Below are 16391 nucleotides of genomic sequence, written 5' to 3'. Positions count from 1 at the left end.
AGGCTGCGCAGCATGCTCCATCTGCGCCCTTCTTTTTTTTTTTTTTTTTTTTGTCACTTGTGGCGCGTTCAGCAGACAAGGACGGAGGCTCTTAAGGGAGACGAGCGCTTCCCTGGGAGGACCCTGCGCCAACCTCCATGCCAGCGCTGGCTGTTGGGCTCTTTGCACCCAAAGCAGCATTGTCAGCATCTTGACAGCTGGCCGGCTGCATGCTTATTAGTTGCTACTTTCCTCTTGCCCTCCACCTCTCCTTCGCCTCTGTAACCACTTCCATCCTCTCCCTTCCCCCTTCCAGCTCTCCTGTCCCGCTGGCCCTTCGGGGAGCCCCCAGCCTCTCCAGATTAGAGCTCTTCAGGGACTTGGTCCTTTTGAAAGGAAGAAAGGAGGAGGGGGGGGGGAGAAGGAGGGGAGGAAAAAAATTTATTAAAAAAAAAAAAGAGAGAGAGAGAAAAGAAAGAGGGGGAACAGAAGAATGAAAACAGACCCAAGGGGCAATAGTCCCTCGAGCCATTTCACTGCATTACAATGAATATGGACTCTATTAAGCTCCGTTCTGCCTGTTAGTGTTTCCCAGGGCAACACAGCTCCCATATGGCAAGCATGCAGCAGATTAGGGTAGGCCTCCGGGCTTCATTGAGGGCCCGAGGCTTGACTGGCAGTTGAACCCCATCCTTCCCCCCCCCTCCTCACACTTGACACTGCCTGTGTTTATCTAAAGCAAAAAGGGCTGGGGTGGGAGAAGGGGGCATTTGGGGGGTTATTGTCCCGGGCAATGGGAGAGGGATGGGGGGGGGGGATGAGGGAGGGAGGTGGGGTGGAGGAGAAAGGGGGGGGGGGGGCGCAGCCCCTCATACATATTCAGGAGGGGTCTTGAATGGGCAGAGGAGAAATAAAGCAGATGGAATTCATGTTAAAGAACAGCCACAATCGCCCTCCAAAAACAAGGAGAGAAAAGCGGGCAGCCTTAAAGGAGCGTAGGGAGCAGCGTTTATCCAATTAGCAGGGTTGTCAAATTGAATTTACTCAGAATGGAGGGGGAAGCCAGGGGGGAAGGAGGGAAATTAAGTGTCTAGGGCATGGGGGGAGCACGATATTGAAGAAAGGACGTGGGTTTTCTTTCTTTCTTACTCTTTAGCCTTGTCTTTTCAAGGGCTGGGGCTGTTTTCGGGGCGCGCCAAGGGGCAGCGAAAGCCGGCCTGCATACTCTGGTTTAGCACAGGGCTCCTCTCCCTGCAGCTGTGGAAAAAGGAGGCGTATCCTGCGGGGCAAGGCCATCCTCACACCCCTGGCCCGCCTGCAGCAGGCCTGGCTCTGGCTGGTGGGTCCAGCCACCCTGGGACCACCGTGCTGCAAGCATCGCCTGAGGCAAGCCCTGTGGTGGCACTGAGGAGCCCGTGGCCAGCATGCGGGTACCATTTCATTCTTCAAGAAGCCTCATGCTCGCTGGCTGAGGAAATGCCAACGTGAAGGGGTTCACTGGGGCTCAGCAAAGTCAGCCTGATCAATGCCAGCTGGGAAGTGGTGCTCATTTCAGAGGAACTGTCAGGTGGAGAGGTGCCAGAAACTGTAGGCATTGGGGCTTCAGGGGTGCGAGGAAAAGTCAGGCGAGGAGAAGGCTTTGCATCCCGTTGCTAATTTGAAGTCAGCACACCCAGTCCTCTCCCTGGTGATACCACAGGCTGTTGTGTGGAAAGGAGCTGCTCAGGGCAGTAGCTTTGTGTTGAGGAAGATTTAAAAAAAAAAAAAAAGTCACAAAGATCGCTGCATGTTTGTTTTGGCTTGTTGCTGGTTTAGTTTGCATGAGCAGTTCTGTTCCAGGAAAAAGAGCTGGATTACCTGCAAGTTTTTATTTTTGAGAGAGGTGTCTGTCGCCACTGAATTGCTCAAGACTCACTTGGGGAAAACCTGTGGTTCTTTTTGAGAGTCACTTTTTGACAGTCCAAACGCAATTATGTAGTTTGCAGGTGAACTCAACTCATCTGCCTGGTGGCAGTGCTGTGCCAGGTTTTGCTCTGGATATTTTCCTTCTCCCAGTTATGAGCATGAATTTATCGCAGGCTTTCTCTGTTGTGACTTCTTGATGGATTCACTGAGCTTACAAGTAGTCAGAGTCTTTTTTGCCTAATCACTTTAGAAGTGTGTGTGTGGGGAACTTGGGAGCTTTCAGTGCTACAGAGGGAAGTGGGCAAGCTTTTATCCCTGTTTGCACATACACTGTGCTACGTCCTTGACTTTAAACACGGTGGTGTAACGTTGGATTCTGTCTCTCTCTGCCCCCTCCTGACATCTCTCACTTTCCATTCAGGATCTTGCTTGATCTTGCTTCTCCCTACAGCATCTGCACCCCCATCCCATGGATGCCCACGCTGTTACACGGGAGGGAGACCCTCTCTTCTGCTGCAAACCTGTCCTTTTCTAAACCCTTTCAGAGAGAGTGAGTACCACTTAGCAGTGTGAAATTAATACTTTGGAGTAGGGATGAGGGTTGGTAGAGGTTAATTTTACCCTCTGGGGTGTTACTGTTTTGGGAGAAGCAGTGAAGGGGTGCCCAGATTGCCATCTATAAGGGACTTTGCAGCTGACCAGTATTTTTTCAGCTAGAGGATTATACAGTTGTATGATGGCTTTTTTCAGACAGGATGCAAAAGATTTGGGATCCAAGAACAACTTGCCTGATGGGATGGAGGTGTCAGTCAGGTTTTGATTTCCGGCCTTGCCACCACTTTACTCTGTAACCTTGGGCCAGGTTGGTTTCCTCTTCTAGCCCTCAGGTTCCCTTATTTCTAAAGCAAAGGTGTAACTGTGGCTCTTTTTTATGTTTTCTTTTGAAGCATTTTAAGCTCTATGGAACAACAACAACAAAAAATATTGCCTTGTATTAAAAACTAATGATTACAAGTAAAATTGGTGCATGCTACTGTGTAAGACATTGCTTTTTCTGAAGAGCTTAAGTCTCAATGTATAAAACAGAGAACTGGGAGTATCATTGTCCCTACTTGACCTGTCAGAAACAGAGACCAGCTGCAGTGAATTCTCCAGAGTCACCCAGGGTGTCCCCAGCTGGTAGCTGGCCCTGAGTTGCTGCAGCCTTTGCCTTAGTGCAAAGCAGCCCCTTCCCCTTCCTGCCATTCCTCCCCTGCACAAACCCCCTGCTCAGGACTCTGGCCACCTGACACAACCCCAAACCACCCTCATATGCATCATGGAGTTTTTGCTGTCTCCCAGTCTGCACTGGCCTGCCCACAGAGCTGGGGTGTGTGGTATGGGGGTGCTGCCCCCGAGTCAGGGCAGAGGCTGGTTCCTATTTGGAAGCCTTGTAAATCACAGACAGGTGGCAGTAACAAGGGCTGCTGGGTCAGCTCTTGTTAAGCAGGAGGGGGCTTGGGGCTGTGAGCAGCATTTCCTCAGTAAAACCTTCAGTTTCTAATCAGCATACACCTCTCCTGCTGCCTGTGCTTAATTCAGATCCCTTTTTCCTTTCGAGCTTTATCACCCCCCCCCCCCCTCCCCAATGCGCACGCCTTTATTCCCTTTTATATCTTCAGCTCTGTTTTTTCTTTCTTGCTCCGCTGCCTTTGCAGTGCCCTCTGTCCCTGTGGTACAGCTGGGGCTGTGCATGGGGGCCTCGGTGGGTTTAGGTGTGTGGCGGGAAGCCGAGCCGACAGATTTTACACCCCCAGCACGCCTCTATATCTGATGAAGCTCTCGTTAATTTTGTTCTCCTAATGGCCCCTCCTTTGATTTACTGGGTTGTCTGAAAGGACTTAGAGCCCACTCCACTGACAGGAAATTGTTATTTTAACCTGGCAGGAAAGAATTAAAAATAAATAAACAAATAATTTTTGTTTGCCCTCTCCCCTTGAAGCTCTTTAAATTACTTTAACTCTTTCATTTCCCAGGCAGCAATTCAGCAGGCACTGTTGAGGCTGGTGGTGACAGTGGCTGCAGAAGTGTTGAGTGTCTTGTAGTGTACCTGCCTTGGGGAGAGGAGGCAGCCCTGTGGCTCCCAGTGCAGCCCATAGCCCAGGACCACCACCTCTGGGAAGGCAACTGGAGCTCCTCCTCTGCTCCACACCTCTGCTGCCTCTCCCACTGCAGCCCACTTTGGCAGTGCTTGCGGGAATGCGGGGTGGATGGAAAGCTGCCTGATAAATAAAGTTCCTTGCTGTGCACTACTGCAGGCTGCTTAAGGGCAGCATTTTCAAAAGAGGTCAGCTCCCATTTAGGCATCGAAATAAGTTGGTTGCCTATTCAGGAGAGCTCAGCATGTCAAGAACTGAATGCTTTTGAAAATCTGGCTTCAATTGTGGAAGCTGAGAATTTCGAAATCTGGCCCTGGATCCTAATAGTTCTTTTGGAATTGATGTTTTCATTCATTTTCCTCATTATTTTTATGCTGGTGATTTACTTTTTGTACTTCACTCAGCTGTGAAAGAAATGGCCACATGTCCCTCTTTTAGAGCTCATACTCTGCCTGGAGGTTTGGGGAGGTACCATACACTTGTTGCAACACCTTCTCTCCTCAGTCTCTGCTCAGTACTGTTCAATCTGCTCAGGGCCATGGGCAAATTTTTTGATCTCCCCTTTTTTCTCCCCACCTATTGCACTTCATCTTTTTTTCCAGACTTGGGGGCAGCCAGTTTAGTTGTTGCATCGACGTGCCTGGGTGGTCCCACCTCAAGAAGGTCCGTTACACGTTTTTGTGCCTTTGGCTTTGGCCTTCTGGCCAGAGCTTCTGTGCGACGTGTAGCTGCAGGGAGGTCTCTTTGGGAACTGGGAATGTCTTTGCCTATCCCCTTCCTCAGCGTGGGCTCCAAGGAGCAACTCTTTTCCATCCAACATTTTTTCCCTTCTGCTGCCAAACTCATCCAGATAGGGCGAATGAGTCAGCTTTGCTCTGTAGGCTTCCAGCACTGAGGATCAAGATGATAAGCCCTATCCCAAAATGTTTCTTGTATGTTGGTGGAAGGTTTTCTATCTCCAGCAAACCTTATGGTGTGAGGTGGTTTTAAGCCTAAATTAACTCAAAGTCTTTTCCAGATGAGTGTAATCAGTGACACATCAACTTGCACATCAGTGATGGGGTCAATAGTGCATGTTCTGGTACAGAGAGACCTCAGGTACTTTCATGGTTGTGGTCAGTGGTGGTTTGCCCACAATGGCTGTGGCATTTGGTGGCTGTCTTACATGGAGAAATGAACTTGAGTAACTCAGATGGTCTCCCAAGTCAATAGCTAAAGGATCTCGTACAACGCTATGTGCTGGTTGATGCGGGAAACTCTTCAAAGACAGATTCTTGAGACTCTCTCCTTGGGTGAGGAGAGTGAATGCTGGGAAGGATGCGGTGAGCAGGAGGGAGGTTGCTGTCTTGTTGTTTTGGCACCTGGAGGTTACTCACAGAGGATTTGCACCTGTAACAGGGCTGTGGGCTGCAGTAGCTGGAGTATGAGTCTAGCTGATCTTTCTGGGTGCCTTCAGAGTATGTCCAGCCTAATGCCCAACAGCCAAGCTCTGTCGGTGCTCCTGGCTCCTCTTGACATGGAGCCATGTTAAGCTTAACCTAGTTTACCCTGCCTATCAGCAGGGCTTGTCATCTTGGCCTTGCAGCCACACTATCCATGACTGTGTGACTCCTAGGAAAGAGCGGCCTTGTCCTGAGCCCCCTGCGCAGGCCAGACAAGTGAGCCCATGTCAGCCCGCAAAGTGCCACATAAAGATGCTCCTTGAGGTGTTTGCAAAGCTTCAGCTGCAGGTCACCTGGCATTGCTTCCTTTTGAAATCACACTCTCAGAGGAGCCTTATCTCTTCTCAGCTTTATATGAATGTCTCCTCCATGACTTCTCCCCCAAGCAGTGCTCTGGGGCATGGTGGGGGGAAAGGGGGCAGCTTGTGAGGCTGTCAGAGGGTCAACACAATTTGCAAAGATGCATGCAAGCTAGCTAGCTGGATTCTTGCTGTCATGATGTGGACCTCAGCATAGTTGACCATGGGTGTTGCCCCCTACTGCACTCTAGCACCTTTGCTCTCACTAGAAGCCAAGCAGAGTCATCTGAGAATAGCTTGGTGTGATTTTCTCAAATGCTCTGGTTCCTTGCTAGGAACAACTCACCGAGCATCTCATGGGAAGTCTGTGGCTGTCCTTACTTCAGGAGTTGGGAGGTTTAATTTTGGAGGTTGTGCTTAAAGGGACTTGTCTGCTCTTTTTGACCGAGCTGGCTATGGTAAGGACATGCTTAAACAGGTGATGGCTTGAGCAGTTACCACAGTAGAAGTAGGAAGTGCTGCTCTGCAGAGTCCAAGTGCTCTTGAGGATGGTGGTTGCGACTGGCCTAGTTGTGTGTCTGCAGGGGGAGCAGGCAATATAACTGCTGTTTGGGCTGGCTGCCATGGCTGGTTTGGTCTTGGGCTTCACCCCTGCTAATGTAGACCTGCCACAGGAACAATTCTGAAATGCCTTTCAGACTCACAGGTCATCTTAGTGCTGCAGCTGGAGAGAGCTCAAAGTCCTGTAGCTGCATTATGATGTCTGTAGAGGGAAGTCTCTTCTTGACTTAAGCCCTTTGCCCTTGGTTGAAGCTGAATTCAGTCTGACATCTGATATGTTGCTTGAGGCAGCCCCCTAGATCTTTAATCCCTCTGAACTGGCCTGTCTGCTTTAGCATTCATCCATGACAATCTCTCCAAAACAGCCGCTGCGGTGTGCAGCTCTTCACAGCAACCTGGGTTGTGATGGGTGGCCTTGGGCTTGGAGATTGTTGATGCTCTTGAGTATGAACTTGGTGGTTTCTCCAGACAGGGTAGATCAACTCAAAATAGGCAGTGTGTTTCAGTCAGAACAGTTCATCTGAAATATCTCCACTGATTGGATCTCTTAGTTTAGAATAAAGGTGTGTTAGGCCAAATTAGTGTGATCTGCCCTCAGCTCACTGCACTGAATTTAAACAAATTTATAACTGGGCATTTTACAGAATCACAGAATCACCTCGGTTGGAAAAGCCCTTGAAGCTCCTCCAGTCCAATCATGAACCTCACCCTGACCGTTCCCAACTCCACCAGATCTCTCAGCGCTGGGTCAACCCGACTCTTCAACCCCTCCAGGGATGGGGACTCCCCCCCTGCCCTGGGCAGCCCATTCCAACGCCCAACAACCCCTTCTGCAAAGAAATACTTCCCAAGAGCCACTCTGACCCTGCCCTGGTGCAGCTTGAGGCCATTCCCTCTTGGCCTGGCGCTGGTTCCTTGGCTCAAGAGAATCACCCCCATCTCTCTGCACCCTCCTTTCAGGGAGTTGGAGAGGGCCAGGAGGTCTCCCCTCAGCCTCCTCTTCTCCAGACTAAACCCCCCCAGTTCCCTCAGCCGCTCCCCATCAGACCTGTGCTCCAGACCCTGCACCAGCTCCGTTGCCCTTCTCTGGACACGCTCGAGTCATTCAATGGCCTTGTTGGGGTGAGGGGCCTAAAATTGAACCCACTCAACGAGGAGCAGCCTCATCAGTGCCAAGTACAGGGGTCAGATCCCTTCCTGTCCCTGCTGGCCACGCTATTGCTGACACAAACCAGGATGCCATTGGCCTTCTTGGCCTCCTGGGCACACTGCTGGCTGATTATCAATCCCCCCCAGGTCCCTCTCTGACTGGCAGCTCTCCAGCCACTCCTCCCCAAGCCTGTAGCGCTGCTGGGGGTTGTTGTGGCCCAAGGGCAGCCCCTGGCATTTGCCCTTAGTGAAACTCCCCCAGTTGGGCTCAGCCCAGCGATCCAGCCTGTCCAGGTCTCTCTTTTTCTCCTGAAATTGTCCGCTCCACTTCAGAACAATTCCTTCCAGAGATGTGCTCAAAAACTTTTACATCTCCTAAGTAGTCACGTCTGGATTGAAACACAGGTATGCCCAGTAGCCGCGTGACCAGCTTCTTAGGAACACAGTGAAACTGCAGGATCACCTCTGTTTTCATGTAGCCTGGGACTTGTACTACTCATTTACTTTTCTGTTCAGTCTAGAATGTATTCCAGACCCAGCCAAGAAGTGGCAGCAACACTTAGCGAATATCTCCAGTGACTCTTTCTTGGAAATGTTTGTGTTTTGCTCCTGAAAACTGCCTGGTGTGCATTGCTGGCACACAACAGGCAAGTCTGAAATGAGGAAGGGGATGTGTGTGTGCGCACATGTAGATTTGTACCGAGAACTGAGGATGGGATGTCTTGGGAGACTCCCAGCCATGCCTGGGGAGAGGCTGGAGAAGAGAAATGTTTGCTTCAGTGTCTGTGGCCTGCTCAGGCCACTGGCTTGGTGAATCCCTGGGAGTTCAGGAGTGTTGGTAGAGAAGTCAGGCAGGGCTGGAAAGCAGAGGGAAATCTGAGGGTTTCATCCCTCGTGTCTCTTGTCATCCACAGGAACCTGCTGTTGCAAATCCACTGCATCCTCTGAGGCAGCTTATGGGACCCTTCCCTGGGCACACCAGGACACACCGCATGGGATGGCAATGACATGTGGAAAGAAGAGACCCATGTCCCCCATCCCTTGCCTCATCCTTGCAGCTGCTAGCTATTTTGCCAAACTGGGTGAGTTTCTGGTTTTACCTATTTGTTCCATTTAGTTTCTGTTTTGCCTTGGTGCTGTTTAATGCAGCCGTGTCTGAAGCACAAAGTGGTTTCCTCTCTCCACTGCTTCCTGAATATCCTTGACCAAAGGTCTAGGTTCAAACACTCCTCCAGAGGAGAAGGGGATACAGTCGGAGCTGGATGGCTCTGTCTGGCGATGCTGAGAAGAAATGGGGCTGGTGTGCATCTCCAAGCACTAGGGTGGTGAAATGCTGGGCCCCAAATTAAGGTTGACATATGGGTGATTCCCACAGCCCTTCACAAAGGGGGGGTGAGTTTGCCTTTAAGCTTCCCTCCAGGGTGCGGCCGGCCCTGCAGGGAGAGCCATTGGGTAAATGAGCCCCCAGTGTCCCGCATTAAGTAACCCAAGGTCAGGTGTCCCACTTAGGGATAAAAGCTGGGACCACTTGCAGGAAGGGGCAGTGTCTGTCTGTGAGGTGGATGCTCTTTGCAGAGTTCCCTGTTGGGGAAGGACCTCCTGCCTCCCTGGAACTGGGCTCCAGTCAGGTCTGGCTTTTGTAAATGTGGGCTGTGTAGAGATCCAGTATGTGGCTTCCTTGGTCTTATGTATTTGGCTTGTTGACTCGGTTGTCTCCCATCCCTTCTATGGGAAACTGCATTTCACCATTTATTCCACCCATTGTTGGTCGTGGGGTGTCATTGTTGGGGTCAGTGAGATTGATGTTGATTATGTATAATCTGACTGACTTGTTTGTACCCCCAGTGCTCGCCCATGTACTGACACTTTTGTATCAAATACAGTTTGGTTATTGCTTTATCTTTATGCTGGCTGTGTCCTTTATGCTAGGCTTAATAACTGGCAAAACAGGTGGGTGTGTGGGGAGCTAAGGGGAAGCTGCAGCACAGACAGAAGCAACAGGGAATACAAAATGTACCAGCCCTGCATTTTTTTTTCTCTGTCTTTTTTTTGTGGAGTCTCATAGAGCTTTCCTATTCACATTTTTTTCCTCTGTGCAGGTGAATCTCTGCAGGTCACAGTGCAACCTGCCTCCATTGTCCAAAAGCTGGGGGGCCCAGTCAGCCTGGGGTGTGTGGTGGACCCCCCCAGAGTGAACCTTACCTGGAGACTGAATGGGAAGCAGCTGCCTGGATCGGATGAGGTGCTGGGTATCCACATCGAGCAAGGGAAGCTTGTCATCACAGCTCTCAACAACCACACCGTGGGGCGATACCAGTGCATCGCTCGTGTGCCTGAAGGAATCATTGCTAGTGTCCCTGCCGTGGTCACATTAGCTAGTGAGTAGCTTTAGTCCTTTACCATCCCCTTCATTGCTTGGGCCATCACTTGTGCATCTCAAGAGGCTCATCCATTCTTACTTGCTCACGCTGGCATCAAGGGAGAGCTCCTTTGGCTTAGGCTATCTTGCAGTATTTTTAATCATGGACTGGCTGTCACACTGTGGCCCAGCCATGACACGAGCAGCCCTCCCATGTGCTGGGCTGCAGACCTGTCCTGCAGTGACAGTTTTTGCAAGACCACAGAGAGCAGGAAATACCTGAACATTGGGATTTGTGTACATGGTTGGTTTCCTGACTGTTGTGCTGCCTCATCTCGTTGCTGAATTCTTGACTGAGGTTACCAAAAAGCACCTGCTGGTGCTGACAGCCAAACTGCTGCTTGGGCTGCTGCAGGGCTGTTGGCAGCCCTGGCTCAGTATGCGTGAAGTTTTACCGCCTTCCTGACTCACAGAAAGTGAAGTCCCTTGCCCTGTTTGTGCTGTGATGGGAACTGCACTTTTCTGTGTTGCCCCTGAGTTCGTCACCGCCAAAGTACCAGTCCCTACACTCACACTAAGGAAAGGTTAGTCTGATTGTGGTGAGGAAGTGCTCCTGAGCACTTGCATTAAGTGACTGGTGGTCCTCTGTGTACTATTAGGAAGATCCCTTGCCAAAAGGCAAGGTGAGGGAGAGGGATGGTGGGAGAATCCTCAGTCAGTTTGCAGATGACACCCAATTGGGTGGGAGTGTTGATCTGCTCGAGGGTAGGGAGGCTCTGCAGAGAGACCTGGACAGGCTGGAGCCATGGGCTGAGCCCAACTGGGGGAGTTTCACTAAGGGCAAATGCCAGGGGCTGCCCTTGGGCCACAACAACCCCCAACAGCGCTACAGGCTTGGGGAGGAGTGGCTGGAGAGCTGCCAGTCAGAGAGGGACCTGGGGGGGATTGATAATGAGCCAGCAGTGTGCCCAGGGGGCCAAGAAGGCCAATGGCATCCTGGCTTGTGTCAGCAATAGCGTGGCCAGCAGGGACAGGAAAGGGATCTGACCCCTGTGCTCGGCACTGATGAGGCCACCCCTTAATGAGTGGGTTCAGTTTTGGCCCCTCACCCCAACAAGGCCATTGAATGACTCGAGCGTGTCCAGAGAAGGGCAACGGAGCTGGTGCAGGGTCTGGAACACAGGTCTGATGGGGAGCGGCTGAGGGAACTGGGGGGGTTTAGTCTGGAGAAGAGGAGGCTGAAGGGAGACCTCCCAGCCCTCTACAGCTCCCTGAAAGGAGGGTGCAGAGAGGGGGGATGAGTCTCTTGAGCCAAGGAACCAGCGCCAGGCCAAGAGGGAATGGCCTCAAGCTGCACCAGGGCAGGGTCAGAGTGGCTCTTGGGAAGTATTTCTTTGCAGAAGGGGTTGTTGGGCGTTGGAATGGGCTGCCCAGGGCAGGGGGGGAGTCCCCATCCCTGGAGGGGTTGAAGGGTCGGGTTGACCCAGCACTGAGAGATCTGGTGGAGTTGGGAACGGTCAGGGTGAGGTTCATGATTGGACTGGAGGAGCTTCAAGGGCTTTTCCAACCCAGATGATTCTGGGATTCTGAGAATGGTTGCATGGAGGCGCTGAAGGCAGAGACTGAGTTGTCCTCATTTAGTAAAGCAGGCACAGATCATGATGGGAGGAGGATAGAGGAGAGCAGAGTGCCTAAAAGCACTCGTAATGAGGTTTTTTCTTGAAGGGGCAAGAGGCTGTATTCATTACCACTGCTGTGTTTCTGGGATGGGGCATGCTCCCCCTTTCCAGTGCTTTTCCTCTTCCTACGAGGCTGCAGTGGCACAGCAGCAAAGAGACACCTTATTTCTGAGCCACAGCTCTGAGGGAGGGACTTTGTTCCTATCTCTGAGCTTACATACATGCTCCTTGCTGCTGTCCTCTGGCATTGGCCCCAGACCAAGGAGATGTGTGCATGGGAGGAGGTGTCTTACAGTGGGGAACTTCTCTTAGAAGTGCCTGGTTTTGGCCAGATGTTCTGCTCAGATGTGAGAAAGAGCTGTATCTGGATGCATCTGAGAAAGGGCAGCCCAGGGCCTGCTTGGGGATGGGGAGGCCCTGCGTGGACCACCCTTGTTTAGGCAATGGAGAGGCTGATCTTCTCAGAGACCCGTGCAGTTTTTGGTGGAGCAAGTGTGTGCAGAGGAGACCACCATCCCCGGGCAGTGACAGCCCCTGGGCATGGAAAGGCCTTCATCTTCCCAGCCAGAAGGAGTCTGGGGCTAAGTCTTAAGAAAACAAAGAAGTGGTGAAGATGTTTGTGCAAAGTGAGGGCTGGCTTTGCTTTAAAGCCAAGAGCTATTGGTTTGTTACTGATACATTAATCAGGAGTGAAATGTTTAGGCCAGGCTGGGTGGGAGGAGGAGATGAGGGAAAGAGAGGGGAGAGCTGCTGAGCTCTGAAGCAGGGTGGGAGGGGGTTTGGCCTGAGCCCCGTGCTGAGATTAAGTTTCGGAGAACACATTCCAGAGCAGAAAGGGGGCTGTGTTTATGCTGGTGGCCTGATAGAGGGAAGAAGAGGAGGGGAGAGGTGAATGGGATTACCAAGAGCATGGTTTGCATTTAGGAGAAGAGGGTGTGCACAGCTCCTCAGCCTGATCGGTTCCTTTTTAGGCTGATCCCCTTTTTGTTTTTTCCCCTCTCATTCCAACCTACCACCAGCAGCTCTGTCTCCTAGGACAAAGCATGGCTGTTTGGCCTATCTGTCTGCTTTGGTCTAGCATTAGTGGTGGACAGGAGACAGGTCCTAGAGCACCAGAAAGTCCCACCGTGTCCCTCAGGGCAAATGAAAGCTGTGACTCTCAGGCCTGTCCAGGGGCCAAGTCACCTTCAGCTACCAGATTGCACCTGGGGATGAGGGTGCAAAAGAGGGAGACTTGCCCATTGCTGTGGTCCCTGCCATGGCAAAAGCGCTGCTGCTGAGGGGAGGTCAGGGGCACTGTTCAGTGGAGCTCACAAAACTGGAACCAGAGGTTGGACAAGCAATCTGATCCATCGTGGAGGGACCCCTGTGCTGTGCTGCATGGGTCTCTTGTCCTCAAGGCGAGCTAGGGATGGTAGAGGCCATGTCCCACGCACCCAGAGAGCCTTGGGTGGTGGAGAGCACCCAAGTGGGGAAGAGACAGTCAACAAGTGAAGAGAGAAAGTAGCCCAGGAAAGACATGAGGCTGAAGGTGTAGGAGGGAAACCTTCTGGAAGGGTTCAAATAACCAGTTCCATGTCCATGAGTTAGAGGCTGCTTGCCACAATGGATTTGCAGCAGTCTGAAATAACCGGGGGCACCTATGTGTGGTGGGACCAAGTTTGGTAGCAGATGTGCCATGAACTTTCCAGCCTCTCCTCTACAGGGTTTTGCTCTGAGATGCTTCAGTGGGGACCATGGTCCTGGGGGTGGAGAGGGAAGACCCTGGCAGGTTGGCATCACAGTTGATAATGTCTCTTCCAGATCACCTGCCAGGCTGAAAGAAAACCCTCTGAAAGTCTTAGCCCCATCCAGAAATTATTTTGGGGGGCCAGGGGAAGTGTGAAACTAGAATGTGAATGAAAGCAGCCAGGGGTGGTGTGGAAATATTTTCAACATTTAGGCTTATTTTGGAAGAGGACCTGGAGTCATTGAAAAAAGCGTCTTGCTAGGTTTCAAGGCATGCTGGTAACATCATCTGGCCAACTTTTAGGCTATTTCCACTCCTTTCTCTCTGCCTCCTTTGGAGGAAACACCCTTGGGTGCCCCAGACTGTGTGTGCCCAGTCCCTCAGGGCCTCCTTGTGTTTTGCTGACAGTCAGCAAGCAGATAACCATTGTTGCAGCACTGACAGCCACAGCATAGCCTTGGGTCTGATACCTCCTTCTCCCGTCCGTGGCACAGCAGCGCCAAGTCCATCTCTGCTCCCCCTGGCTCAGGGGGCTGTTTGAAACATGATTAATTCCTCCAGCGGAGATAAAATAGCTATTGTATAGCCAGGGCGTGGAGGAAGGAGGGATTTACAGAAAGGGGAGGATTTCTTAAAGCTACGAAAGGAGCAGCACTTCAAGCATTACTTGGGCACTTTTTACGTCCAGTTAGAGCCAGCCTGGTGCTCCATGATCCCACACTCAACTTTGGCAGCCCGTGGCACATCAGTGCAGATAGATACCTACATCATCATTGCTGGCCTGACTGTGCTGTGCAGGATTATCCCTCCATGGCCCCAAGGTAGCTCTTCAGCCAATGGAGATGGGCTGGAGTCTGGGACAGTTTGAATGGACAGGGCAGGGGTGTTCCTGGTTTTCCAAGCCAGGCCCTAAGCCTTCATACAGCTGAAAGCTGCAAGGAAAAGTATTTTCTCTGCCAGGTAGCAAAGTTGCCATCGTGCCAGAAGTCCTGCTCCAGCCCCTCTCCTGGGTGAAGATGCTAGATGAAAAAGGTGTGGCTGCAGTGGGCTCTGGTGGGGCTAGATAAATCCACCAGGGACACAAACCACAGCACTGGGGTGGCGAAAGCCGTGCAACTCCCAGCGTTCAGCTGCATGCGTGGAAAATCATGGCAGTGAGCACAACAACAAGCCAGACCTGGGTAGCTGTGACATTTAAAAACAGAACAAAAAAAGCAGATGAGGGGTGCAGCAGGGGAACTCCACCTGCTGCGGTGTATCCCCTATGGTCTGGGATGAGAAGAGTACAGGGTGGCTGGGTCCCAGGGATGCTGTGGGACCAGGGAGGCTCGTTGCCCCATGGCCCTCCATGGGTGCACTTGGCTTTGCGGCAGCATGGATGGGAAGCTGGGCCTCAGCACACGGCGCTCGTGAGCAGTGACCCCGCGCCTCGTCGGGCTGGGGATCCCCCAGGAATTTGCAGCTGCTTTCTGAAGACAGCCTCATTCATTTTCCTCTGCCAGAGCCTCTACTCTGATGGCTCCCTGGAGGCAATGGCGGGAGGGGAGGAAAGGGGGTGGCTGCATGTTGGAAAAGCATTTGCTGAGCAGGCACTGGGGGGCTCTGGCCCCGAGGGCAGAGGTGGCGTGAGGAGGGGAGAGAAGGAAAACACAGGTGGCATTCTGTGAGCCGGCAGAGCTGTGGCCCGAGGGCTGTTAGATGGGAGTGGGGTGGGGGGATGTGCTTGGGGATGTGTGAGCAGGAGGGAGGCGGGGGGGCTGCACCTGTCCCAGTGGAGTGGGAGGGAGCTGGTGGTGTCAGCACCAGTGCTCAGGCTCCTGCAATCTTGAGCAGACTGACCAGAAAGCTGTAACCCCAGGCTGCTTTGACAGCTGAAGGGGGATTAGTGGAAGGTGCTTTCCCCCAGGCTAGGGGACCCCTGTCCCTGCCCATTCCCCTTCTCGGGGTCCCTGCCTTCCCTCCCTCACCCTTCCCTACAGCAGGGAGGACTTTCACCTTGAGGGCCAGCATTTTATTTACTACTGCTTCTTCTCCAAAGTTATTTATGGTCTCTCTTTCATTTAAGTCAGTCTGTCTCGCCTGCATTGTTGCTTGGCCTCCAGCCCTAGGATTCAGCTGGTTTCCCTCCCCAATGACAGTGATGCAGCTCGTCACATGGCTGACCCTCCCCGTGCCCCAGCTCACCCCATCGTGCCTCAGAGTGGCGCGCAGATGGACACAAGCAACAGCCTTTGCTTGCGCTCCCTTCTAAACAAAAAAGGGAAAAAAAATAATAATTAAAAAATATGCCCTTTTGTCCCAGCCCAGCTGGGACAGCACTCTGTCTGTCTGCAGCACCTCCCGGCCAGCGGCTGGTGGATGAGGACTTGCTGCTTCCCTGTGATCAAGCATGTCTTTTAAGGACAAGGACACGGGCTGGCACACTGGGTGCCACCGTATGAAAAGGAAAATCCAGCCAGCAGAGAGGTGATGTGGTTTCTCCCAGCTGCAGCGGAATTCGGCCTCGGGGTGCAAATTGCATGTTAGATGAGAGGCATGGCTGCTGCTGGCCGAGCGGTCGCCCCTTCAGCTGCTGCCTTCTCGCTGGCGCTGACCCTCTCCTCCACCCCTCTGCACTGCACTGCCTGGCGGGGGGAGGCGTGCCTGGCCCCCTGCATCTCAGGGGCGGTTCGTTTGAAGCTCCCAGGATGAAGCTGGGTGTCTCAGCCCAGCGACACACCCTCCATTTTTCTGTGCTGCGGCCAAGTGGGATGGGATGGGGGGGGGAGGGGGCTTGTCCCATGCATGGAGGAGGCTGGGGGTACTCCTGAGCACCCCTCACCAGCTCTGGCTGACCCACTGATGTTAATGGATGGCTGTATGTGCCTGCACCAGCGGGGAGCAGGGTGGTTGAGACCACCCGTGGCCAAAATCCACTGGCAAATAAACCAGTCTTGTTTGCTGTGGGGGAGCAGGAATTTAGGGAGTAGTTTGGCAGGAAACTTGTACACTTGCATATTGGAAAACAGCTTGTCCTAGTGCCCACCTGATGTTTTTCCCTTCTCCCGTCCTTGTTTTGCTCCAGCAGTGCCCAGTTCTTTCTCCCCCAGCCACCCCAGGATCCCTTTCTTCTGTCCTTTCCCCCTCCATCCACAGCTTCGCCCTTCGTCCA

At 52.4% G+C, this 16391-nt stretch overlaps 1 protein-coding gene across 4 annotated transcripts in view; it reads left to right on the top strand.

Moving 5' to 3' along the window:
• Nucleotides 1–16391, top strand: part of BOC (BOC cell adhesion associated, oncogene regulated) — a 61650-nt gene that overhangs the window by 24487 nt on the left and 20772 nt on the right. For all 4 annotated transcript variants that reach the window (XM_074928148.1, XM_074928132.1, XM_074928139.1 and 1 more), the window contains exons 2-3: nt 8388–8555; nt 9573–9851. In XM_074928148.1, the coding sequence (XP_074784249.1) occupies nt 8471–8555; nt 9573–9851 (364 nt within the window). In that variant the 5' untranslated portion in view covers nt 8388–8470. The remainder of the gene's footprint in view (nt 1–8387; nt 8556–9572; nt 9852–16391) is intronic.

This window comes from Athene noctua, chromosome 1 (genome assembly GCF_965140245.1).
Source record: "Athene noctua chromosome 1, bAthNoc1.hap1.1, whole genome shotgun sequence".
NCBI lineage: Eukaryota > Metazoa > Chordata > Aves > Strigiformes > Strigidae > Athene > Athene noctua.
The sequence above is the reverse complement of the archived record's forward strand: the minus strand, read 5'-3'. Positions and strand labels throughout refer to the sequence as shown.